This window comes from Nycticebus coucang, chromosome 4, assembly GCF_027406575.1.
Source record: "Nycticebus coucang isolate mNycCou1 chromosome 4, mNycCou1.pri, whole genome shotgun sequence".
Classification (NCBI taxonomy): domain Eukaryota; kingdom Metazoa; phylum Chordata; class Mammalia; order Primates; family Lorisidae; genus Nycticebus; species Nycticebus coucang.
In genome coordinates this window covers 44,043,873-44,068,660 of record NC_069783.1, presented here as the reverse complement: position 1 = coordinate 44,068,660, position 24,788 = coordinate 44,043,873, and the positions used below count along the sequence as shown (strand labels likewise).

At 44.5% G+C, this 24,788-nt stretch overlaps 2 protein-coding genes across 7 annotated transcripts in view; one reads left to right on the top strand and one right to left on the bottom strand.

Annotated features, from left to right (window-relative positions):
- PRKCE (protein kinase C epsilon) overlaps window positions 1-21,337 on the bottom strand; it is a 551,144-nt gene extending 529,807 nt beyond the window's left edge. Inside the window, exon 1 of one of the 2 annotated variants that reach the window (XM_053589740.1) lies at window positions 20,070-21,337. In XM_053589740.1, the coding sequence (XP_053445715.1) occupies window positions 20,070-20,417 (348 nt within the window). In that variant the 5' untranslated portion in view covers window positions 20,418-21,337. The remainder of the gene's footprint in view (window positions 1-20,069) is intronic. The other variant, XM_053589739.1, reaches the window with a different exon arrangement.
- Window positions 21,338-21,480: 143 nt separating this feature from the next.
- SRBD1 (S1 RNA binding domain 1) overlaps window positions 21,481-24,788 on the top strand; it is a 291,329-nt gene continuing 288,021 nt past the window's right edge. The window contains exon 1 of one of the 5 annotated variants that reach the window (XM_053589735.1): window positions 21,481-21,584. The gene's annotated coding sequence lies outside the window, so the exon portion shown is untranslated. Of the gene's footprint in view, window positions 21,641-24,788 lie in introns of all 5 variants that reach the window. The other 4 variants (XM_053589734.1, XM_053589738.1, XM_053589732.1 and 1 more) reach the window with 4 other exon arrangements.

Below are 24,788 nucleotides of genomic sequence, written 5' to 3'. Positions count from 1 at the left end.
CAAAAGAGGAATTAAAAAACATAGTTGCAGTTTTTACCATCCTCTGGACATGCCAAGACCAACCACAGAGGGACAGGCAAATGGTTATCTCAACGAGATAAGTTTCAACTTTTGTTAGCCCAGAGGGTGATCTGGCCAATTACCCCTTCTCAATTGCCTTTAATTTGCTGAAGAATAAATTTAAAAAATAATAAATCAGCCTCCCTGACTAAAAATTCTAGATCCATAACCAATAAACTGACAGGCTATCTGAATGGACAGATGGATACATGGGTAATACACAGATGGATGAATGGAAGCGTGATGGATGGATAAGGGTTGGGTGCAGTGTGGGCTACTAACACAAACACCTTTCTAGGAATCAGGGAATCCGTTTCCTTAAATTTCATCTATAAGTAAAGAGTTAGTGAATATTTGTTATTAGACAGTTTATATATTTTGTCAATTGAAGGGAAAATATTCTGTGGGAAATATTCTCATTGTCCCTAAGAGAAAGAAAGAGTGAAAGACAAGGAAGGAAAGGGAAAGGTGAAGGTAATAGGAAAGAATGAAAGAAAGAAATTTGATTCATTTGATGACCTTTTTAATAAAACTTAAGTACATAAATGTATAAGAGCATTTTTTTTTTTTTTTTTGAGACAGAGTCTCACTTTGTCACCTCCGGCAGAAAGTCCTGGCATCACAGCTCACAACAAACTCAAACTCTTGTGCTCAAGCAATTCTCTTGCCTCAGCCTCCCAAGTAGCTGGGATTACAGACACCTACCCCAATGCCCAGCTATTTTTTAGAAACGAGGTCTCACTCTAGCTCAGGCTGGTCTCAAACTCATGAGCTCAGGAGATCTGCCCACCTCAGCCTCCCAGAGTGCCAGAGTTATAGGCATGACCCACTGTGCCCAGCTGTATAAGAATATTAAATGTATAATGATACTGATATCAATACCTTCTGAAGCAGACCCTGGGCCTCCTGGACATAGGTTTTTTGAAAAAATAAACATCTGTGCATGTGCGGTAAATAGTCCTGTCCTAAAACCCCAAAACACCCAGGTGCTTGTTTATCTGCCTCAGTCATCAATTCATCATTTAATTTCCCTGGGTCTTGTCCTTAAATGAAAAATTAAGAGAAAGCAAAACATATATTCACTAGCTTACAAGTCTGATAGGAGAATCAAGAGGAAAAGGATAAATTGTGGAATAAATATATTAACAATGGGCAATCCTATGAGGGGTAAGGCCAAAACACTGTATCTTCCAAAGACTGCATTCCTAATTAGAAGGTACAAAAGCTCTCCTGTGCTGGCTGAAGTGTAGCCAGTACCAGGGAAACCCACTCACTCTATGAGGATGAAGCTCTCTAACCTTGAACTTCCAATGGTTCGACCCAGGAACCCTGATGCACCACTATCTGATGTTGAATGCCATTTGCAGGGGTTTCAAGGGATGGGGGAGAACATAAGGTATTTCAGTTCATCAGGGTACCTCTGCATTCTTCACTGTTACGGATTTGTTTACTGAGCAGTAGTCAGGCAGGTTTTTCAGAACCAGTCCATCCTACTCATCCTTCAAGGCCCAGGTCAAAAGCCACCTCCTCCACAAAGCCTTTTATCAGTCCTTCCTGGCAATCATAACATATCTGCTTCTATGAAACTGTTTCGATTAGCACATTATAAGCTTATTGAGTGCAGGGAATCCTATCTTTACTTCCTTTATCTCCATTTTAATGATATTCATTAAAAGTATGTTGAGGGCGGCGCCTGTGGCTCAAGGAGTAGGGCGCTGGTCCCATATGCCAGAGGTGGCGGGTTCAAACCCCTAGCCCCGGCCAAAAGTCCAAAAAAAAAAAAAAAAAAAAAAAAAAAAGTATGTTGAATGAGGGTGGCGCCTGTGGCTCGAGGAGTAGGGCGCCGGTCCCATATGCCGGAGGTGGCGGGTTCAAACCCAGCCCCGGCCAAAAACCACAAAAAAAAAAAAAAAAAAAAGTATGTTGAATGAGAAACTGTGTTTGAGGGTAATCTCAATTTTTTTTCCTTTGCTGGGATTCGTGGCAGGAATCAAGATCATACATATTCATATAAACAAAATTGAAAGAGATATTTTATGAAGTAATGTTTACCCTTTTGCATGCAAGACATTCTGATAATTTCTATGTTGTTCCATTTCCATATTTAAAATTGCTGTTTGAGATTCATTTAATTGATTTCATGACCTTCATTTAGGGGTCCTGACCCAAGTGGAAGACATTATTCTTAGTAAAGCATCACAAGAATGGAGAAGCATGAATCCTATGTACTCAATTTTGATATGAGGACAATTAATGACAATTAAGGTTATGGGGGGGGAAACAGAAAGAAGGACAGAGGGAGGGGGTGTGGCCTTGGTGTGTGTCACACTTTATGGGGGCAAGACATGATTGCAAGAGGGACTTTACCTAACAATTGCAATCAGTGTAACCTGGCTTATTGTACCCTCAATGAATCCCCAACAGTAAAAAAAAAAAAGAAAAGAAAAACAAGGCTCTAATCAACACATGCCTTTATTCTCTTTTATGTCTTTCCCTCTCGAAAAGAAAAATAGAACCTGTAAAAAAAAATCATATGAAATCCTAAAAGTTCCTAACCAATTTAAATTTGAGAAGGGTCAAAGGATGCCTCACTTTCCTAAAATTCAACTTCCACCAGAGAAGCCACACGACAGCTTTACTGCACGGGGGTGTCCACAGGGCCACCTCTGCAGCCAGCAGAGACAAGTTATGGTCCGGATCTTAAATAGTATTAGTGCATGAAACATAGATTTGACTGATAATTAAAAATGGAATTGATTATATACATTTTAATGTTTAAAGTTATACTTGTCAGGTTGCTTTTCAAAAAAAGGGGCCACTAATTTATATCTACTTCTAATGACAGGGAACTAACCCAGGTTCCTCGTGCTCGCCCTGAAACTAATGTGCTGAGTCTTTTCAAGTGGGCATTTTTCATTTTTCTGTTACTTGGGGTCAAACACAAAGACCTCTCCTCTGGACTCAGGGCAGTCCCAAGGACACAGCAGAGGCCCTGGCCATCCTGGAGGGCAGGAGAGGGCAACACCATGCAAATGAGGCCCTGCACATGTGCAGGGCTACTCCATCTGGGCTTTAAAACACATTCCTGATGGGCCTAATTTACTCTCCAGGCGCTAAGGAGGCTTTCTCAGTCTAAAAAAACTGCTGTAAATCCCACCCACAAGGGGACAACCACATGACTCCATTTTCCTGCTTGTTTCTGAATCACTGTCTTATCTGTCTTCCTCTCCTTTTCCCCTTAAAATAGTTGGCTTTACGGTTGTCTGAGCACAGTCATATGATAAGCAGTGATAAAGAAAAATTTTTAAAGAGCCAAGTAGGGATAAGGAAGCAAAGAAAAAGAACCATGTTCTTTTGTGTGAGGGGGTGGGCTTCTAAGACACCAGTTTCCTAGAAACAAAGCCCACAGATCAACTTTGAATCTTCAGCCCCAACAATGTGAAAGAGCGAGGCAGACTATTTGGCTAAGTAGCCTAAATGCTGCTCAGTGTGAGCAGGGACTTAGGAGATAAGGTCTGAGTCCCTCTATAGTCTCTGCCAAGAGGCATCCTCTGTCTTCAACAGCTCCCTGTGCAAACTTCGCTTGAACATGCCATTTCCCTCCCCAAATCCCAAAGCAGCTCCCACTTATCACTACGTGCACAAGACATGCTTCACCTCTCAGAGGTATATTAAATGCATCTCACAACCCAGCAAGGTAAGTGGAGCCAACATGACCACTCCCATTTTACAGTGGAGAAAACTGAAGCTGAGAGAGGCTTCAAGTCGTCCTCAAGGTCACACAGCTCTTTAGTGGTAGAGACAAGTTGGTGAAAAATAAACAAGCAAACTGTGAATGCAGCACTAAGTGTTGTACCACCCCGTAAATGCTTGAAAGCGGGCTGCAAATACAAACTTTGCAAACCACAGGCATTTCCTATGTAACTCATTATAATGAGAACTACCATCTGTCTAAGACATATCCTTCAGATGAAAAGCAACCCCTAACCCCAAGCAAGCCCAGTCGCATAAAATTAAATCAAATGTGTTCTTTGACAACAGAATCAGTCCCAAACCACATAATCTACAATTTACTTTTTACAATAGAATTATAATAACAATACCAACATTTTTGTGCGCTTATCATGCCACAAGCCCTTTGCTGAGCACTTTATGTGCCTTCCATTATTTGTTTCAAATAACACAGATAGATATTACTGATGTCATCTTACAGATGAAGAAAGAAAGGCTCAGAGAGGTTTACACCAGTGGTCAAAAAGTCACACAGCTAGTTCAGTGGTGGAACCAGGATTAGAACCCACCTCCTTCTCATTCAAAGTCCTTCCACTTAACCATGGTGCCCCCTGTTTTAATAACTGGTAGCTGTGCTGCATCCTTTTTTCGCTTTCTTTAAAAGTTAGAATAACAGAGAAAACTGTGTGGAGGAGAGGTGGTATATGGGAATCTGTACTTTGTGCTCGATTTTTCTATCAACCTAAAATTGCTCTAAAAAATAAGGTTATTTAATTAAAAAAAACAATGCTGGAGTAAAAGATAAAAATCCTTCCCAAATACCAGCATCCTTCCTTGCCTTTTCCTTTTTTAAAGTAGATACAGGTGTGTGTGTGCACACACAGGTGTGTATGCATGTGTAACATTTTATATACACATTCTACTAAGTCACAGAATGAAAGAGAACATCCCAGTGCAAATATCTAAAGAATATCTATTATTTAGATAAATATCATTATGTTAAATAATTTATGTATCTATTATGTACAAGGCAATAATGCAAAGTGTTAGACAAAAAGGCAGGAGTTTTACTCTCAGGAGCAAACCCTTTCTGTCTTTGCTAGAGAATGGACAGAAAGCATCCAATCATCAACATTAGATATTCTTTAATGACGTATACAAATTGTGAATGTTACCATAATTCCAAAGGCCAAAAGAGCAATAACCTGGAGAGTTCTGGAATGATCAGCCAAAGAACACGGAGATTTGCAAGGGTGGTCAGAGTACTCCAGGGATGGGGATACTGGGGGTGGGGGTGGGGGGTAAAAGCTCAGAGAAGGGAAAGAAAGAGGTTGGGCACAGAAGAGAGAAACAAGCCCTCATTCAGGAGGTTTCTGCTCTGGAGAATGAGGGAAAATGAAAGGGGGTGGGGAGTGCAAACTGTGAAGGGCCCAAAGACCTAATGATATGCCTACTCCATTCTATAGGCAAGTATGGCTGGGCCAGAGATGATCATTGCTTCTGAGCACCCCAGAAGGGTACTTAGTGTCATTATGTAGCAGAACTCTTACCAAATCCTCTGGCTTCTGGAACCAGGCAAATAAAGATACAAAAACCAATCCTAAAACTGTCTCTATGAATTAGTACTCAGGTACCTGGAGCTTACATGAGATATTCTTTTCTAAAAGGAAGAAAATATTTTTTAAGCCATCTAGGTGGTCATGGCTAAGAATCAAGCACCTTCCGTGAGCAAAGCTCTGCTATTCACCATGGGGGGCAGGGCAGATGTAGGATCCTGCAGCTGGCTAATAGAAAGAATGAACTTCAAACATTAAGGCAGAGGCCTCCTCTGTTATTCCAGAGGCTCTAGAAAAAGGGTCCCTGATCAAAAACATATTCTCTACTTTTGGCCAAGGCTGTAATTTTTTTAACTCGAAGCTAAATTTCCCTCCTCTGCCTTCAGAATGACAAGAAGACAAGCAGATCCACTTCTGGGCATGTTTCATTATTGGGGTTGTGGGGAATAGAGGCCCCGGTTGCCAGATTTAGCAAATAAAAATAGAAGGCCCAGTTACATTTGAATTTCAGATAAGCAGTGAATACTTTTTTTGTATAAATATGTCCTATGCAATATTTAGGACATATCTATAGTTTTTAAAAAGTATCCATTGTTTATCTGAAATTCAAATGTAACTGGGCATCCTGAATTTCATCTGGCAACTCTGGGCTCAGGGCCCCTACAAGAGAGAGAAGATGGATGTCACGGAAGAGCAAAGGAGACAAAGGAGCTCGGGTACCAAATGCAAACTTTTTTATCTACTTTAAGACATGATGATTCTGGAAGCTGACAGATGCTCAATGGGGCACAGAGGTGATACTCCAATACCCAAGCACTTTGACCTACATTTATGTTATTTAATCCTTACAGCACCTTGACAAGGTGAATGGAGAATGGCTATTATTAACATTTTTCATAAATTAGAAAACAAAAGTTTAAGGAGCTTCAGTGAATTTTCTCAAAGTCACAAAGGTACAAATTAGAAAAACCATCCTGCTCCTGGATGAATTCTAAAGAAGATTTTGGAAGAAGAAAAGGACCTCCATTTGGTTGAAAAGAAGAAAAAGCAATTTCTTAGAAATGGTCTTCGATGAAGGTCAAATGAGCTATTTGCTACATTTGTTTTTGTTACTTAAATGTAAATTATCTAAAATGAAATGCGAATTTAAGATAGTGTCTTAACAGACAATTAACGAGTAAATAGGCTCAGCAGTGTCCATAGCTCAGTGAGTAGGGCGCGGGCCACATACACGGAAGCTGGCAGGTTCCAGCCCGGCCGGGACCTGCTAAAACAACAATGACAACTGAGGGGCGGCGCCTGTGGCTCAGTCAGCAAGGCGCCGGTCCCATATACCGAGGGTGGCAGGTTCAAACCCGGCCCCGGCCGAACTGCAACAAAAAAATAGCCGGGCGTTGTGGCCGGCACCTGTAGTCCCAGCTACTCGGGAGGCTGAGGCAAGAGAATCGCTTAAGCCCAGGAGTTGGAGGTTGCTGTGAGCTGTGTGAGGCCATTGCACTCTACCAAGGGCCATAAAGTGAGACTCTGCCTCTACAAAAAAAAAATGACAACTGCAACCAAAAAATAGCTGGGCATTGTGGTGGGCACCTGTAGTCCCAGCTACTTGGGAGGCTGAGGCAAGAGTAGCTTAAGCCCTAGAGTTTGAGGTTGCTGTGAGCTGTGATTCCACAGCACTCTACCAAAGGTGACATAGTGAGACTCTGTCTCAAAAAAAAAAAAAAGTAAATGCATAGCTCCTCATGAAAGTACAGGTGACCCTTTCTTCAACTCCTTAGCCTTTCCAACATCATGGTCAAAAGCAAAATCTTCCTCTCTAAATGGAGCACCTTTGTACACTGCTCAAATTTGGGTTAGGATAAAAAAACAATTGGTGTGCACTGCACTAGACGTTGGGCTCATATAAAAGAGACATGGTAGGAAAATCAAGTCAGATGCTTTGGCCCAGAGAAATGGAATGTACACCTGATCCACAGAAAAATGGGCTATAAAAAAAAAAAAGAAAAGAAAAGCCTCAAGCTTCAGTTACCACATTAAGCCTAGAAGCTAACACGTAATGTTAAGGTCAAAATATAACACTGTCTCAGCTTCTCAAAAAGGCAAGAGGAAGCAATGTGTCAGGTTTGCCCATCCACTGGGATGGAAGTCATCCCAAGAGCAAGGACTCCCTGTTCCCTTCACCTCCCATCCCAGGAGATTCTTAAGAAGGGCAAAGTGTGGAATTCTAGTTCTGCACGCTTATAATTCAGCAAACCCAATTCCTGTGGCTAGCTCATTTCAGAGAAGGAGGGAAGTGAAGCCTGGAAAAGGTTTTGCTGGCAACCCCTCAGTTGATTATCACTAACAAATCTTCAGACAAAAAGCACAATTTTACCTGTATCTAATAATAAATAGTAGTCACAGATAACTACCAGTTATAGTTACCATTTGTGGGGAACTTTCTCTAAGCCAGGCACTTTTACATGTTTTATATAATATCACAATAACACTGCAAGATAGCTGTCACTCCTATTTTATGGATGAGGAAGACTGGTACAGATATGTCAAATATTTGCCCAATATCATATAGCTAAAACTGATAAAAGTAGAATTCAAACTCAGGACTGACTGACTCCAAAGCTTATATTACTTTTTTTAGATTCATGAACTTGGACAAACCATTATCCAATTAGCAAATAAAAATAAAAGACTCAGTTGCATCTGAATTTCAGATAAACAAGGAATACAGCAAAATTATTCTCCATCTCTAGCAGGCCTATGAAGAAATAAACAAAAGAAAATTAAGTAGAACTGTGGCATGGGAGATTGAGGTTAGCCCCCAGCATAGATTTCCTTGATAACCAAGAGTCCAGTATATCATGAGTGGTTCTGTTCAATACTTTGCTCCAGGCTAAATTCCTGGAACATAGAAAGTATTCAATATATATTTGTTAAATAGCTGGCTGGCTAGATAGATTAATGAATGAATACCTATTCTATGTATATTCATTTCTCTGGATAGTTAGGTTTTTGTTATTTTTAATGCACCGATTATTTGGGGGTTGCATGCCTTCTTTCATCTTACCGGTTTCCTGACTTCCCTCATAAGTCAAAGTGCTAAACTTTTCTAACATTTATCCAACATATCCATTCTAACACTTATCCAACATTTTCTATGCTCTTCTTCCAGTTTAGAGGGACTTCTTCCCTTGCCTATTTAAAACCCATTTTCTTCAAGGCCTGGCTCAAAGTCTTGCCAAGAAGCCTCTGCCGACTGTTAGAGCCCACATTAATTCCCCCTTCTTTGAACGTCCATAGTTCTTCAAATTCACTGTTTCATAAAAAGGTGTTAATCTTGATTTTCCAAACGGCCCACTTGAGGAAAGTCCATTTCTGCTTTTATCTAATTATAATGTTTCAAAAATATGTCCACAAAACACTAGTCTTTAATGTTTCCCAAAGAAGAGCATTCTATGATGAAATACAGAGGTGTACAACTCCTTTTGCTACAGGCCATCTTGAAATCTTTACTATACTAATGTGCATTTGACTCTGTAACATTTCCCCACATCTTTGATCAAAAGACCTAAAAAGGGCGGTGCCTGTGGCTCAACAGAGTAGGGCACCGGCCCCTGCTGGAGGTGGTGGGTTCAAACCCAGGCCCGGCCAAAAAAAACTGCAAAAAAAAAAAAAAAGGGGGGCGGCGCCTGTGGCTCAGTGAGTAGGGCGCCGACCCCATATGCCCAGGTGGTGGGTTCAAACCCAGCCCCAGCTAAACTGTAACAAAAAATAGCCAGGCGTTGTGGCGGGCACCTGTAGTCCCAGCTACTGGGGAGGCTGCGGCAAGAGAATCACCTAAGCCCAGGAGCTGGAGGTTGCTGTGAGCTGTGATGCCACGACACTCTACCAAGGGCAATAAAGTGAGACTCTGTCTCTACAAAAAAAAAAAAAACCTAAAAATACTGGAAGGTTCCTGGAAATACAGCCTACCAAACACTGGTCAATTATATGCTCCAACCTTGATAACTAACTGATGCTTCTTTCAGCTACCTAAATTGGTTGAGATAATCATCAGTGCAGAGAGTCTGAGAGATTCTCAGACCTGCTTGCTTGCTTCTTTTTAGAATACTCTTTGAGTGCCTCAGTGACATAGAGAGGGGCTCCACTTAAAAAATAAGTTTTATTGGCTCGGCGCCTGTGGCTCAAGCGGCTAAGGTGCCAGCCACATACACCTGAGCTGGCGGGTTCGAATCCAGCTCAAGCCCGCCAAACAACAATGACGGCTGCAACCAAAAAATAGCCAGGCGTTGTGGCAGGTGCCTGTAGTTCCAGCTACTTGTAAGGCAGAGGCAGGAGAATCACTTGAGCCCAGGAGTTCGAGGTTGCTGTGAGTTGTGATGCCACAGCACTCTACCCAGGGCGACAGCTTGAGGCACTGTCCCAAATAAATAAATAAGTTTATTGTTGTGGGCCTTGAACAGTAGGTAAAGAAGCAAGCTATTAAAAACAGCTTTATGATTTCAATTGCAACATGAAGAAGGATGAGAAGGGGAAAAAGCAGAAGCGGACAGTTTTGCCTGGGAGATAGGACTTATCTTCCTGGTGAACAATGAAGATAAAATATTACCAAGCTGGTGAACAATGAAGATAAAATATTACCAAGAGCATAGTTAAGGCCCAAAATGAAGGGTACAGAGGGCTGAGTCAGGTCATTGTTAAAAGGTGCCTTACAGGGAGGTTGGGGTGAAGGGAGGGTAATTGGTGGGGCCACACCTACGGTGCATCTTAGAATGGGTACAGGCGAAACTTACTAAAGGCAGAATACAAATGTCTACATACAATAACTAAGAAAATGTCATGAAGGCTACGTTGAACAGTTTGATGAGAATATTTCAGAGTGTATATGAAACCAGCACATCGTACCCCTTGATTGCACTAATGTATACAGCTATGATTTAATAAAAACAAAAAAAAAAAGTGCCTTACAGAGCATCTAGAGGGGTCCTCGAACTATGGCCAGCGGGCCACATGAGGCGATGTGGTTGTATTTGTTCCCGTTTTGTTTTTTTCTTCAAAATAAGATATGTGCAGTGTGCATAGGAATTTGTTCATAGTTTGTTTGTTTTTTTAACTATAGTCTGGCCCTCCAACAGTCTGAGGGACAGTGAACTGGCCCCCTGTTTAAAAAGTTTGAGGACCCCTGAATTCTAGACCATCCTAATGGTTCAATTAACAGATGCAGAATCCAAGTCCAACATCTCTGATCAAAGGGAATCACCTCACTCCCCATTTAATACGTTTCCCATGGAAGAAGAGTATTATCTAATCCAATCCGGAAGAGGAGAGGTCTAGGTCTCCCCAAATTGTGAAAGAATTATGATAAGCTCAACTTCTCAGTTGTAATTTTATATACTAGTATATTTATTTTATTCCTTGATTAATACTGTATTTTCTACTAGACTCTATGTTCCATGAGAGCAACTCAATAAATATTTGCCATATGGGTGAAATAATGGACAGAACAATGAATAAATACACCACCACTCTGCCCATGGCTTAGAAATGTTTGAGAATTCTATCATCTTTCTTTTTCAGCACTGTACCAGGTGATGAACTTCTAAGAACGCAATCTAAGTCAGTCTGATTAAAGAATGCTTCCTGGGTGGTGCCTGTGGCTCAAAGGAGTAGGGCACTGGCACCATATACAGAGAGTGGCAGGCTCGAACCTAGCCCCAGCCAAACCGCAACAACCAAAAAAAAAAAAAAAAAAATAGCCAGACGTTGTGGTGGGCGCCTGTAGCCCCAGTTATTCGGGAGGCTGAGGCAAGAGAATCGCCTAAGCTCAGGAGTTAGAGGTTGCTGTGAGCTGTGTGACACCACAACACTCTACTGAGGGCAATAAAGTAAGACTCTGTCACTACCGCCCCCCCAAAAAAGGAATGGAACTTCTACTGGAACTTCTACAAGACAGATACCGTAGAGGTTGCCATTCTCATTCAACCACCAGATGAGTGAGCTTACATGGACTTCCTGGGTGGCTCATACTCCAATTGGAGGGGCCTACTTCCTGCTCACAAGATGCTTACCTTTACCTAGGGAAAGAAGACTAGTACCAAGAGACGCTATAGGCTTAAAAAAAACTTTATTCAAGAAGAGTATAAGGAAAATCATAGACTACTTTTTTCTTCAATAATTAATCATAGATTAACCCATCAGAGATTTTTCTAAAACCATCTGGAGCTTGATTTTCAGTCTGTTCTATCTCTTGAACTCAGGAGCTCTGTTAGTCAACTGGCTGGCAAGTAAGTAGCTTAACACCACCTGTCTGAGACTTCAAGGTGAAGTAGAGGGGACAGAGATTGGTTGGGAACAGGGGACATCCTCTTTCAGCACCTGAGTCTGGTGACAGGCTCTTCCTCTTCCCGGCACGGTGGTATGGATCTCAATTCTATGCCCTCTGAAGTTCCAATCTTGTTTAGATGTTAGTGAGTTACAATGACAACCGTATGTTCCTGTCCTCCTGGTTCTCCCAGCACAGTACAGACTTTTGGCTACTTCACATGTTTCTGCCAGAAAACTAATTTCAAACAGGTGCAGCCCTACTGATTAGCATTATAATAGATTGTAATTACTTAACAAGCCCATATATACCCAGAGGAACCTGGAGAGAAATGTAATGTTTTGCTAAGTGTAGCTTTTATTTATGTAAAATACTGCAAGCCTTCTCTGGAGTTCTTTTAGCCTAAGTAAAACCCCTGGAAGCTTTGTCTGCACATGCTTCAGTGAGCTTTGTGAGTTTTGGTGCTGGGATTTGAAATTTCGTGTCTTTGTTGCTGCCAGTCACAAACAGTTTTGTATCTAAAGCCCTGATGAAAATTTAAATTTGATTTTAATTCTACAAATGGAGGACAAGTGAGTCCTTTTCTTCTCCCCTCACTATCACCTTGCATAGACCCTGGGCACCCAGACAGTACACAATTCTTACTTTAAGGAACTTTAGACCAGATGGAGATTCTTCAGTTTGATGCAAATTCCAACATGGAAATAATCTAGCATTCTCTCATAAGGACATCTTTAGGGATCTCATTGATTTTTATAAAATAAAATATCCTTTTCTTCCTCCTCCTTACTTCCTTCAGCTGTGCAGAAGGATTTTTTTTTTTTAAATAATTTTTTTTTTTGTAGAGACAGAGTTTCACTTTATTGCCCTCGGTAGAGTGCCGTGGCGTCACACAGCTCACAGCAACCTCCAACTCTTGGGCTTAAGCGATTCTCTTGCCTCAGCCTCCCTCCTGGGACTACAGGTGCCCGCCACAACGCCCGGCTATTTTTTTGTTGCAGTTTGGCCGGGGCTGGGTCTGAACCCACCACCCTCGGTATATGGGGCCGGCGCCCTGCTCACTGAACCACAGGCGCAGCCCTGCAGAAGGATTATTTAAGGAATTCATTCAACTGCTTACTAACCTGGTCTTCCCAACGAGATCCCATATTCCTCAGAAGCAGGAACTATATATACTCGACTTTTGTTTTATCAAACCCTAATGTCCAACATTGTGCCAAACCATAGCAGGAGTTAGGGGAATGCACACTTGTTTAATTAAATTCATTCATGCATTCAACAAGGTACCAGGCACTGTTTGAGGTACCAAGAATATAGCAGTGAACAAAAACTCTGCATTTAAGGGGTATCTAATAGGCCAATATGGCTGGAGAGGAACGAACAAGGTGAAGAGTAGTAGGTGTTGAGGTCAGAGAGGTCATAACAAGAGGCTTGTCTTTTTTGGATCTATAGATTATGGTAAGGACTTAAGTTTTTACCCTGAAGGATTTGTCAGCAAAGTGGCAGAATCTGAGAAGTTGAAGCAAGGTGGAACCAATTAGGAGTCTGTTGAAATAACCCAGGTACAAGAAGACAGTGACTTGGACTTTAGTGGTGTCAACAGAGGTATAGAAAATGATCCTTGTTTGGGATATATTCTGAAGACAGAAACTACAGATGTTGATGATGGATTGAATATACGGTAGACAAGAATGAGAAGCATTAAAAATGGCTCCTCCAAGTTTTTTGCCTGAGAAAATGAAGGTCTTTTCTTGAGCTGGAAAGCAGGCTTAGATTAGGGAAGAGGGAAATATAATATGAGACATTTTGAGCTGGGAAGCAAGCTTAGATTAGGGAAGAGGGAACTATGATATTAGACATTAGACATTCTGAGTTTAAGATGTCCTTTACACAATCAAATGGCAGTGACAAGAAGGCAGTTTCATACATGAGTTCTAGAGTTCAAGGGCAGGTATGGGCTGGAATTAGGAATTTAGAGTCAATAGAATTGAAAATGTATTTAAATCCATGAAACTACATAAAATTTGTACAAGAAAACTCCCAAACGCCCCCATTTCCAGTCACTCATATGCTTCAATAAATAATTAACCTTTGTCTACAATGGCCCCAATTCCTAGTCTTTCCAAAACAATCTAATTTCAAGTAATTCTATTATTTTCAAAAGGGCAATTTGTTAAGTATAGCTAAATTAAATTTATTTTTAGACTATGTAAGGCTTTTCATATAATGCATTCACAAATCAAGGAGAGAAATACCTTTCACTAAACCATGTGTTCTGATTTAAGATTCTAAGACTTTGAACACACAGAACTCTTCAAATATTAATAAAATTGCCAGGCCCTTGGTAAAAGCTTTACAATTCTCTGTTTGATTCTCACAACAATCCTAAAAGGTAAGAACTGTCATATTCCCATTTTACAGATGAAGAACAGGCTTAAAGAGCCTAAGCCATATGTTCAAAGTCACACAACATGTGGGTTCCAGAGACATCCTATAGTTAGAACTCACTAATTCCAAGAAAGGAGTCAACTGAGGAGCTAGGAAACTGACAGTTTCAAATATTCACTGAATCAGCTGCTGGTCAAAAACAGTAAGAAGGACAGTGCCCGTAGCACAGTGGTTACGGCGCCGACCACATACACTGGGGCTGGTGGGTTCGAACCTGACCCAGACCTGCCAAACAACAATGACAACTACAACCAAAAAATAGCCGGGCGTTGTGGCAGGCACCTGTAGTCCCAGCCACTTGGGAGGCTGAGGCAAGAGAATCGCTTGAGCCCAAGAGTTTGAGGTTGCCGTGAGCTGTGATGCCACTCTACCCAAGGCAGAGTCTCAAAAAAAAAAAAAAAAAAAAGTAAGAAGGAGAAACAGAACAGAGAAATAACCCTTGACTGCCCATGAAACTGAAGCTGAATATCTCGGGCCTCTACCTTAAGGACCCAATGCCAAGAAGCTGTCTGTGATGGCAATGGGCCAGGAACTGATGCTTCAGGTAGTTAAACAACCAACTATGTACCAAGGGGGGCAATGTTGAACAAGATGGTATATACGGGAGTAGGGAAAAGGAAGAGATGGGTGGATCTCAGCTGCTGGGGGATGAGTTCAGAGAGGAGGAACACACACAGAGGGAATGGACCAGTTCCAGCCCTTCCACACCCCCCAGCAGTCTCTTCCCCCCTCACTCCTTTAAATGATAATGGAGGTTTTCTGATATTCTTTAAGAAAACTTCCCTACAAATTTCCTAAAGATAAAGATATTCCCTAGGGACACAGTGTAGTCAGGCCACCAACCAGAGGAGACTTAGCACAGGCCGGTCTAACCCAGGCTCCACCCCTGACATCAGAATGGGAAAAGCTTGTGGCTGTGCGCTGGCCTTTGTGTTGTTGGAGTCTTCCCCAGGAACTCTGGTGGGCCAAAGGAGAAGCAGCCCCAGAGCCTAACCTCTCCAGACCAGGTATAGGCCCATCTCCCAGGGTCAGCAGGGGTATGATAATTTGGAGAAGCCCTGCCAATGGGCTACTTAGAAAAACAAAACATAAACACTTCTAGTGTCCCATTTGTTGCCAAATGAGACCATCAGACTGAAGGGAACTACTATATTTTGGAGCCTAGGAAAACTGGCTTCTTCAGAGCCTATATAATAATCAGCTCAGTAAAGAACCCTCTTCAGGGCCAGCCAAATGCTAGGTTTAAGGGATACAATAATAGTACTTATAACAGTTAAACGTTCGTTGAGCAGTCACTAAGGCATTAGTCTACGCACTCTACAAGTATTCACATATTTAATCCCCATGCCAACCCCATTTCGTCAGTGGCAGATACATTTGCAATTGCCCATTTTTTACAGAAGAAACAAAAGGGTTAAATTGCTTACTAAAGGTCACGAAAGTGGTAGGTGGTAGAGGTGGGATTTAAGCCCAAGGAGCCTGGCTGCAGAGCTACTCCCTCAACCGCTTGGGACATGCCTCTCAGCTCTGGGGACATGCCTCTCGAATGATGACTTTCTATCATCACCATTGTATTACAAGTGCCTCTTCTACAGGACAAAGCAAGGGAGTGACACAAACTAAAGATGCTTTCAGACATAGGACAGTGGAACAAGGGGGAACTGAGCTCTGCATATTGACTAGAAGGATGTAGTCAAGGATGTGGGCAAGGATGGAGCAAAATCCAGAGTGTGAACAGACAGCCAGCTATAACCTGCAGGCTGCTGGCAAAGCCCTGCCTCTCTCCCATCCTAAGTGCAATCTCACTCTGTCCAGCCTTATTCCAGCCTCTGATTCTAACATGAATCCCCATACATACAGTTCACACAGTTATCCTTATAAATCTTGCTTTAAGAATTACAAAGTTCTATAGTAAAATTTTAGGACACATCTATGTATGAAAGTTTAATCCATTAATTATCTGGAGCCCACAATTTCTATTCTAACCTAATGTTTCCCAAAGCAAGCCTGAATCTCTGGGACAGCTTGTTAAAAATGTGGATTCCCAACACTTAGCTTATCTCAAACCACAGCACTAAAAGTTCTGAATGTGGGGCCAGAGGATCTATATTTTTAACACCCTCCCCTAATGGTTCTTATGCACACCAAAGCCTGAGTGGCATTATTACGCAGTCCTTTGAAACCCTGGCTATAGCAATAGTGTTAGAATGGTTTCTGTTTCAAGTACCAGCAAAATCTTTCCTTCTCTTTGCAATGAGCTTTCTCTAAAGCAACCCCTTTTGTCATCATAACCAAAACATCTCTCATTATCTAGAAAATAATTATCTTAGCCAGGCTTTTACACATTCTAGGCTCCACCTCAGTTTTCTAAACTTCCTCCCCTCCAGTGTTTCAAAAGTATGTCCCCACATAACTAATGATGTGAAGAGACAGCTAGAATTAGCTTTTTATTTTAAAACCATGTTTATTTTAATGTGAATTAAGAAAAATTGTAACTATAATATCCAAATCTATGATTTCATGCATAGTGAAGCTTAAGAAAAGACTAAGTGCAAAATAAGAGTCAATTTTCTAAAATATTAAGTAAATAATCACACAGGCAGTACTCAGATAAAAGTCTTAAATTTGGGAAACCTTATTCTGCCCAGTCCTTTCTAACAGCAGGCTTGGTTTCAGCCCTGCTTATCCATTCTCCAGCCCTGACCATCGGCATTCTCTGTGTTTATTCCAGCAATGTCCATGCCCAGAACACTGTGCTTTCCTTTAGATACTTCCTTAAATGTTACCTAGTGTTTCACTCCTAGTGAAACATGCCTCCTCCAGGGAGCCTTCCTGGATTCTTCCAGTTTTCCTAGCACACCCCTTTTCTGAACTCCTAATGTATTAGGGTACTATTAGTTGAAACCTAATTGCTACTTAGGTATCTACATGAATCTGCTTAGTATCATTTCCCTAGTGAAATGAAAGCCCTTTGAGAGTAACCCATGGCCTCTTCTACCTCTGATTGCCTACAGTGCTAAGCTTCTCTGGTTGGATTCGAACACAAAACAGGAGCTCCAGGAATACATGTGAATTCAACGTGCAGTTCAATTCATTGCTCTGCAGCAGTGAGGGAAGTGGCTGCTTCCTGCTGTCCGCATCCCTCATTCAGGCCACATTTCTCAGCTACCCCTGAGAAAAGGGTGTGTCTCTTCATTGCTCCCAGGTAAGGGAGCAGAGGCCTGAGCCCAGAAAATGTGACCAAAAGGTGTGAATCTGTGGGTGTACTTACATTATGGGAATGGGAAAGGCGAATTTCGCCAAGTTGCAACTTGTCTCTGTTTGCAAGGGCCAGTCACCTCTGCCAGTACATCCCCGTCTTCAGTCTGGGGAACCAGAGTGGCCACAGCCTCCTCTAGCAAAAGCCACTAAGACTAGCAGTCAAAACCAGCTCTACTGCTTTATTCCTCTTATGGCGCTGGGCTTCTCTGTGTCTCAAGTTTTTTAGTTTGGCCAAAATCTGTCATATTCACACTTGCTACAAGGCAAAAGAAATGATGATTTTGAAAGCACATTAAATTACACATGTGTCACACACAATAAAAATGTCAGGGACACAGTGCATGAATCTGATGGCTCTGTTCACCCATAAGCCAAGCACTGGGCAATAGGAGGTGAATGCCCTGCTTCCAACCCACCTTTGCTGATCATGTGACCTTGGGTGCCCACTTAGCTTCCCTGGAGCTCTTTGTCCTTGTCTGTAAAACTTGCTCATGCACTAGATGATCTGGTCTAGGGCCAAGTCCAACAGGAACTTGAGAACCTTAGAGAATGATAACCAGTGAGTAGTTCCCATCGCAGGCTTCACAGGGAGTGCTAAAGCACCCAGAGTTTGGGATCGACCCCAGCAAAGCTTCACCAGGGACTCACACCCTCCCTCCAGCCAACATGTTTTCTGTGGAAAATCACAGAACTGCGTGCATCTTCTCTGCTCCACCCCACTATCCAAGCCCCTTATCTGCACACACTGCAGAATGCACCTTTATCCTAGCTACCATAGTCTAATTGTTTCCTTCTCCTGTCTGTTAAAAAACACCTTTAAAATCATAGGTTTGGGCCAATTACAGTGGCTCATGCCTGTAATCCTAGCACTTTGGGAGGACTGATTGAGGCTAGGAGTTTGAGTCTAACCTCCCAATAGCAAGACTCTGTCTCTACAAAAAAATTAGAAAGATTAACCAAGTATGGGGGTGCATGCCTATAGTTCCATCTTCTTGGGAGAATGAGGCAGGAGGATCGCTTAAGCCCAGGAGTTGAAGGCTGCAGTGAGTTATAAACAATGCCATGGCACTCTAGCCAGGGAAAAAGAGTGAGACCTTGTCTCAAAAAAAAAAAAAAAAAAAAAGGTCAAGGGTGTTTATACGTTTTTAGTGTAGAGGGGTCTGTCTGGCTCTGAAATTAGTTATCCCTTCTGCCCACCCCCATGCCAAGCACCACGTCCATGAGAAAATGTCTTAAAGGCCATGTGTGGAAAGGAAGCACAGAATGAATGAATAGGAACTCTGGTAGAAGGAGAGAGGCAGAGGTAAAGGACATCTGCGAAATGGAATGGAATGGCAGTGAGTTCTTTGACATTCCATAAAGGTTTGCTTGCTTCCCAAAGTGCAAGCCACAAATCTCTTAGAGTTGTACTCATGTGGCTTGTTGGAGCTTCCCTGTGAGCTCGTAACCATGGTTTCAGGCAGACTACATCACAGCCGTGAGCATAAAAAGAACAGGCTTTTTCCTATTCTTCCTTATCCTTGAAAAAAAATGTAAGGTGATGTGCCAAGGTGATTCATACCCAACTTCTGACCCCTAGTACACTGATGAAGTTGTCTGTTTTCCAGTAGAAATCAATCTCTCCACATCTCTTCATGAGACTCATCTATCCAGCTCTTATACTGTGTGTACCAAAGAATCCTGAAAAACACATACCCAGAATGACACCTGCTCTTAGTGGAAACATGCAACAAACCTGAAACTACAGAAATCCACTTCCTAAGCTTAACACTTGCTCTCCAAGAAGAACTAAAACACAAGCTTGCTTCTCTCTGTCCAAGTGCCAATGTTGAATGCATTTGGTTTATAGCACATCTCAACAAGGCCTGTTTCCAAGCCCCTAATATTTTTACAATGTAATCACTTAACAATTAACTCAAGCTCAGGCTTAGAAATAGTTATTTCACTGCACAGTATCTTCACAAGACAGAGAAACAATATAACTTTAAGATTCAAAGCATTGACTTTCCAATTACCCACAAGCAAAACCATTTCTAAAATACCAGATTCATTCTGGATGGATGGGCAATGAATTAGGCAAAACAAGCTCAAATGTTTCTGGGACCCTAGAGGGGACATTCTGGAGAAGAGTACATTTTTTTCTCCCCTTGTGTGCCAGAAGATGAGGAACCACCATGGAAGAGGATAGAAATAAGCAAGCTTCCTCCTGGAGAGAAAAATAAAGCAACTCCTCACTGGGCTATGCAGGACAAAGCCAGGACGTGCAAGAAGCCTTCAGTCTAAGGCTCCACGTGCCTCTCCAAGGACAGAGGGACCCACCCACACACACTCACTCAACCACCGCCAGGCCACCACGCGCCTGCGGGAGACGCCGGGTCCTCAGCCAACCTTCGGCACCAGCCGCCGGGGCTCTCCCCGCTTGCCGGCCCCTGCAGCACCTCTGGAGGGCACGAAGCGGGCACAGACCCGTACCCTCTTCCTAAGTCTCATCTTCCTCACCCCGGATCCTCTTCTATTTCTCCCCAACTACAGAGTGTACCTCCCCAAGGAAACCGAGACTAGCATTCACACACATACATACACATACCCCAGTCAGCAGTAAGTCCGGGAGCCCCACGACTCATGCCAAGACGAGCAAGTCTTTCCTAGGGACCCCACAACCGCGCTCCCGGAAAGACCAGCGGCGCCCAACTCACCCAGTCCTCGAAGTGGCGGCTCCCGTTCTGCAGCAGCTCTTCGAACTGGATGGTGCAGTTAGCCACGAAGTCGTCGTAGCCGATGGGAGCATCGTGAAACACGGCCAGCTCGATCTTGCGCCCGTTGCACACATCGGTGACGAACTCGTCGTGCCAGGCCGGGCTATTGGTCTTTTGCTTGGTGGCCGTTTGGCCGATGCGCGAGTCGTCCACGTTGAGCGCAATGTAGGGGTCGAGAAGAAAAGTCTGCGGCCGGGGTCCCACCGCATGGCGTAGGGACCAGGCTGTGGGCTTCAAGCTCACGGCCTCGCAGATTTTGATTTTAAGAAGGCCATTGAACACTACCATGGTCGGGGCGGGGACTGGGGGCCGGGGTCACTCGGTCCGCCCCGAGGGCAGGGATGAAGAACTGACGGACCGGCACTCCGATCCACGGGGACTCCTGGGTCCCCTTTCGCCCCAGCCCACACACTGCCTACACCTTGTGGCGTTGCGCCCTGGAGCGGGCGATTCTCAGCGAGTGCATGTATTTCCTCGCCGGGTTCCTAACGGAAAACAGGGAGAGGGGGAGAGCCGGGGGACGTCCGTGTTTGGAGCAAGTCTCTCCCCACCACCACCAGCAGCACCTCCAGAAGAGAAGACGACGAGCTGTCGGCTCCGCTGCAAGCCGCGGGGGCTGCCTCTCGCCTCGCTGGCTCTCCGGCTCCGGGCTGCGGGGAAGCGGGAGCCGCGCCCGGCGCTTACCTACCTTTCCAAAACATAATCCCGGGAAATTTCGATTCCGGGAGCGGGAGGGGGCGGTGGGACGGGGCGGGGACGAGAACCGGGGGAGCAGATTTCAACCCGGATCCTCTTCGCACACCAGCGGGGGGTGGACCGAGGGATGTTCAGTCTATCCGGAGGGATGCATGTCGAGAGGAAATGGTCCTCCTCGGAACCAAATTTTTAAAAATCCACAAGCCGCATAGCCAGCCGTGGCCGCCGCCTCCTGGCCGAAGCAGCGCCGCGCCGGAGCCGGCGATCGGGAGGCGCCAGGAGCCCGGAATCTCACATCCGCGCGGGCTCGGGAGTCCGGGCGGCCGCCGCTCTGGCTCCGGGCGCAGGCCGGCACCGGGCGGTGCGCAGCGCGGCGGCGGGGCCGGGACTCGACTCGGCGCGGCCCCACCTCCGGGACGCCGGCGCCCGCCCGCCGCGCTCCCCGCGTCCCAGCTCTTGGCTGCCGCTCGCTCGCCTCCCGCCAGCCCGCTCTCCCCCGCGGTCTCCTCTCCCTCCGTCGGTGTGCGAGCGAGTCTCCCTCCCTCTAATGCAGGAAATGCGCAAAAGACGTCAGTGTGTGTGTGAGAGAGTGTGTGTGTGTGTGCGTGTGTGTGTGTGTGTGCACGCGCGCGCGCGCGCGCGCGTCAGTGTTTGGGGAAATAGAAAGTTTTGCCGGTTGGGGGAGCAATACGGAAAAAGTGAGCCGAGGAGAGAACCGCAGGGAGCGGGCGAGGCTGCCCGGATCGCGGCAGCGGGCGGGTGAGCCGGTCAGAGACCGGGCGCGGGACCCCGGGGAGTGGCACCGTTGGCGCGGGGTGCGAGTGCGGAGGGCTGTGGATGCGTGGTCTTTGGTCTCCACTGCGAGGCCAGCGGGCTGCACATCTCTCGGGGACTCTGCGGCCAACATCATCTTTTAAAGCCCGGGGTAGAGGTGTGGCGGGACCCTCGGCCAGCCCAGCCGCACCCGGCCAGTGGCCCTCAAGAGCAGCCTGGAGAGTACTGGCCTGTTATTCTGCCCGGGACCCTCAGCTCCGCGGCGGTGGGGGAGGGGAAGAGGGAGAGACGAGCAAAGCTCGGTGTTAAGTTTTTAATCATGACTATTCTCTCTTCCTTCTCTTTGGGAACATTCCCCCCTGTGGAATCTGCCCTGGACTTCTCAGGCTGCGAGTACTTGTTGATAAGTGAAACCTTGGTAGAACTCCGGCTCGGTTTGTGTGTCTGTTAATTTTTTGCAAAGTGACTCTTCCAATTTAGCCTGAACCTTGTCTGTGCTCCCTTTGGGGGCCATCGGGCCTGATCAGCGAGCTGACAGCTGCCGCCTGGGCTGCGTGAAAATGGGGCGCGCCCTCCGAGCGGCTAGTGGCTGTGCCCATGCTAATTTCCTCCGTAACCTTTAAACTCTTGCTGGAAGCAGCCGCGGCGGCTGGTCACGTGAGGCGAGCCCTGGGCTGCTGGGGAAGAATTTCCTCGGCGGGGAGCTAGGACAGGGAAGGGGGCCGGGCGAGGGACAGCCCCGCGCCTGTGGGAACCTGGGAGGGTGGGCCGTGAGCCCTGAGGCCAGGGTCGTGGCCCAGCGGAGACTGTGGTGAGGGCTGTGCGGGGAAGACGGCGTCTCTGCAACCTGGAAGATGAGGGGTTCTGCAAGTGGAAAGAAAACCTCTGCTGTCAAGTCCGGAACTTTGTAGGTATTGTGGCAAGCTGAGTGTTTACCTGACAGGTCTGGCTAGCGTAGACCAAAATTTAAAATCTGCCTCCCGATAACTTTTTCCTCAACGGAAAAAGGTTATCATTGACTGTGGTTTAAAAGCTTAAAGAGATTAAAAGCAAGGAAAGAGATAGTCTTCTGGAACAACAGAATATCTAGTGCAGCACATGCGTCCCAAAAATGATCAGAAAAGTCCCAAGGCCTTTACGGGAGATCCTCTCATCTCAGAAGAGCCGGTGAAGTAGAAGTCTGCAGAACCCTGGAGCTTTACGACTGGCAGTCTTTCCCATCGCCTGCCCGCTGGAACAGGGCAGCCGAATAGGGATGATCTAAGGAAGATGTGGTCCCAGGGGCGGTTGAATTAGTTCACATGTGAACAGTAAATATTTTTAAAAGCTGGGCCTTACGTCGCCACTCCCACTAGCTGGAGGTATGATATGTTAAAATACCTCAGTTTAACAAAGTATAGGCAGAGCTATCTCATTGCTGTTGAATTTTTATTTCTTTGATCATTAGATATTTTTTTCTCCTTGCTTCTTCAACCATTCTGTTCTTAGGAAGCTTAATTTCCGTCTTCACTGGGCATGTGATAGAAGGTCTTGATTTTCTGAAATGGATTTGTAAAGTAAGAACAACAGGAAAGTGACAGAAATGAGATACCTTTCCAAGAGGTGAAAATTAAAAGGTATCAACAAACTCACTAATAAAGATAATACTTAAGCGCATTTTATTTTGAGACTAGACAGTCTAGCCCTATCTAGACTGCGGTGGCATCATCACAGCCCACTGCAACTTCAAACTCCTGGGCTCAAGTAACCCTCCTGCCTCAGTTTCCAGAGTAAGCCAGGACTACAGGTGCACACATTGTCTTGCCCCACTAATTTTTCTATTTTTTGTAGAGGTGAAGTCTCGCTATTGCCCAGGATGATCTCAAATTCCTGGCCTCAAGTGATTCTCCTACCTCCTAAGCCTCCCAAAGTCTAGGGTTAGAGGTGCAAGTCACCCATCTAAGTCTAAATGCATTTTTTTTAGTTTTTTGAGACATAGTCTCACTTTGTGGCCCCCGATAGAGTGTCGTGGCATCATAGCTCCCAGGAACCTAAAACTCTTGGGCTTAAGTGATTCTCTTGCCTCAACCTCCTGAGTGGCTGGGACTATAGGCACCTGCCATAATGCTTGGCTAATTTTAGAGATGGGGGGTCTCACTCTTGCTTAGGCTGGTCTTGAACCCATGAGCTCAGGCAATCCACCCACCTCAGCCTCCCACAGTGCTAGAATTATAGGCTTGAGCCACCGCACCTGACCTAAATGTGTTATTTTTTTTAATAAAAATTAATGTGAAAATCCAGGATGATCCTAATATCCAATTTTAGTTAATTTTAAATACTTCACTAAAACATTGTTTATATTACTGATGTTATTGGCACCCCTTAAATTTTGTACCCAACCTGAGTGCTTCATTTGCCTCCCCCTAGTCCTGACCCTGTTAGGAAATCTAGAAAGTCAAGGATTTCATGAACTTAGGGATCCTTGACTAACTGGTATTTCCTACCTTCTCACCACTTGCTCTGGGCAGGTCCCATCTTACCTGCAAACAGAAGTACATGAGACTGAAAAACATTGACCTAAATCTCTCCTCTTTAGTATGTTAAACAGGAAATGAGTTTAGAAATAAGGACACACTGAACTTGTACATTTTGCTTATCATATTCTCACTCCCCTCTCCCTAGGAAAGACCCCCCCCCAAATATATTAAATAGAATCTGTTACCATTTCTGTGACTGTCTTAAAACCAATAATCTAGAAACTTCCAACACCACTTCCTTGCACCCTGGGAAAGGTTATAGGAAGGCAGCATATGCCCCTTAGCAGACCATTACCCTGAGTAGTAATCCGGCAGTTCTCAGAAGCAACCAACACTTGTCTCCTTTCCACGCAAGGACTCATGGGGTAGGGGTACTAAGCGGCGTTGCCAAACAAAATGCCTCTCTTATGTTTGGATCAATTGAATATTTCCATAAAAAGGGAAAATGCTGGTTGTCTGCATGCAAACATTGCTAATCTCTCGCCTTTATTACAACCTTACTTTTAAATAAACCTCTCACCTTCCCACTCTCAAACTTGCCCAGATGAAAATATTTATTCTCCAGGGGCATCATGTGAACATGTTCAAGAGAAAACCCTTAAATTCACTCAAGGGAGAGGAGGCTCTAAAATAATGCCCTGCTCCAAATTTCACATAAAAAAAGAAAACAAAT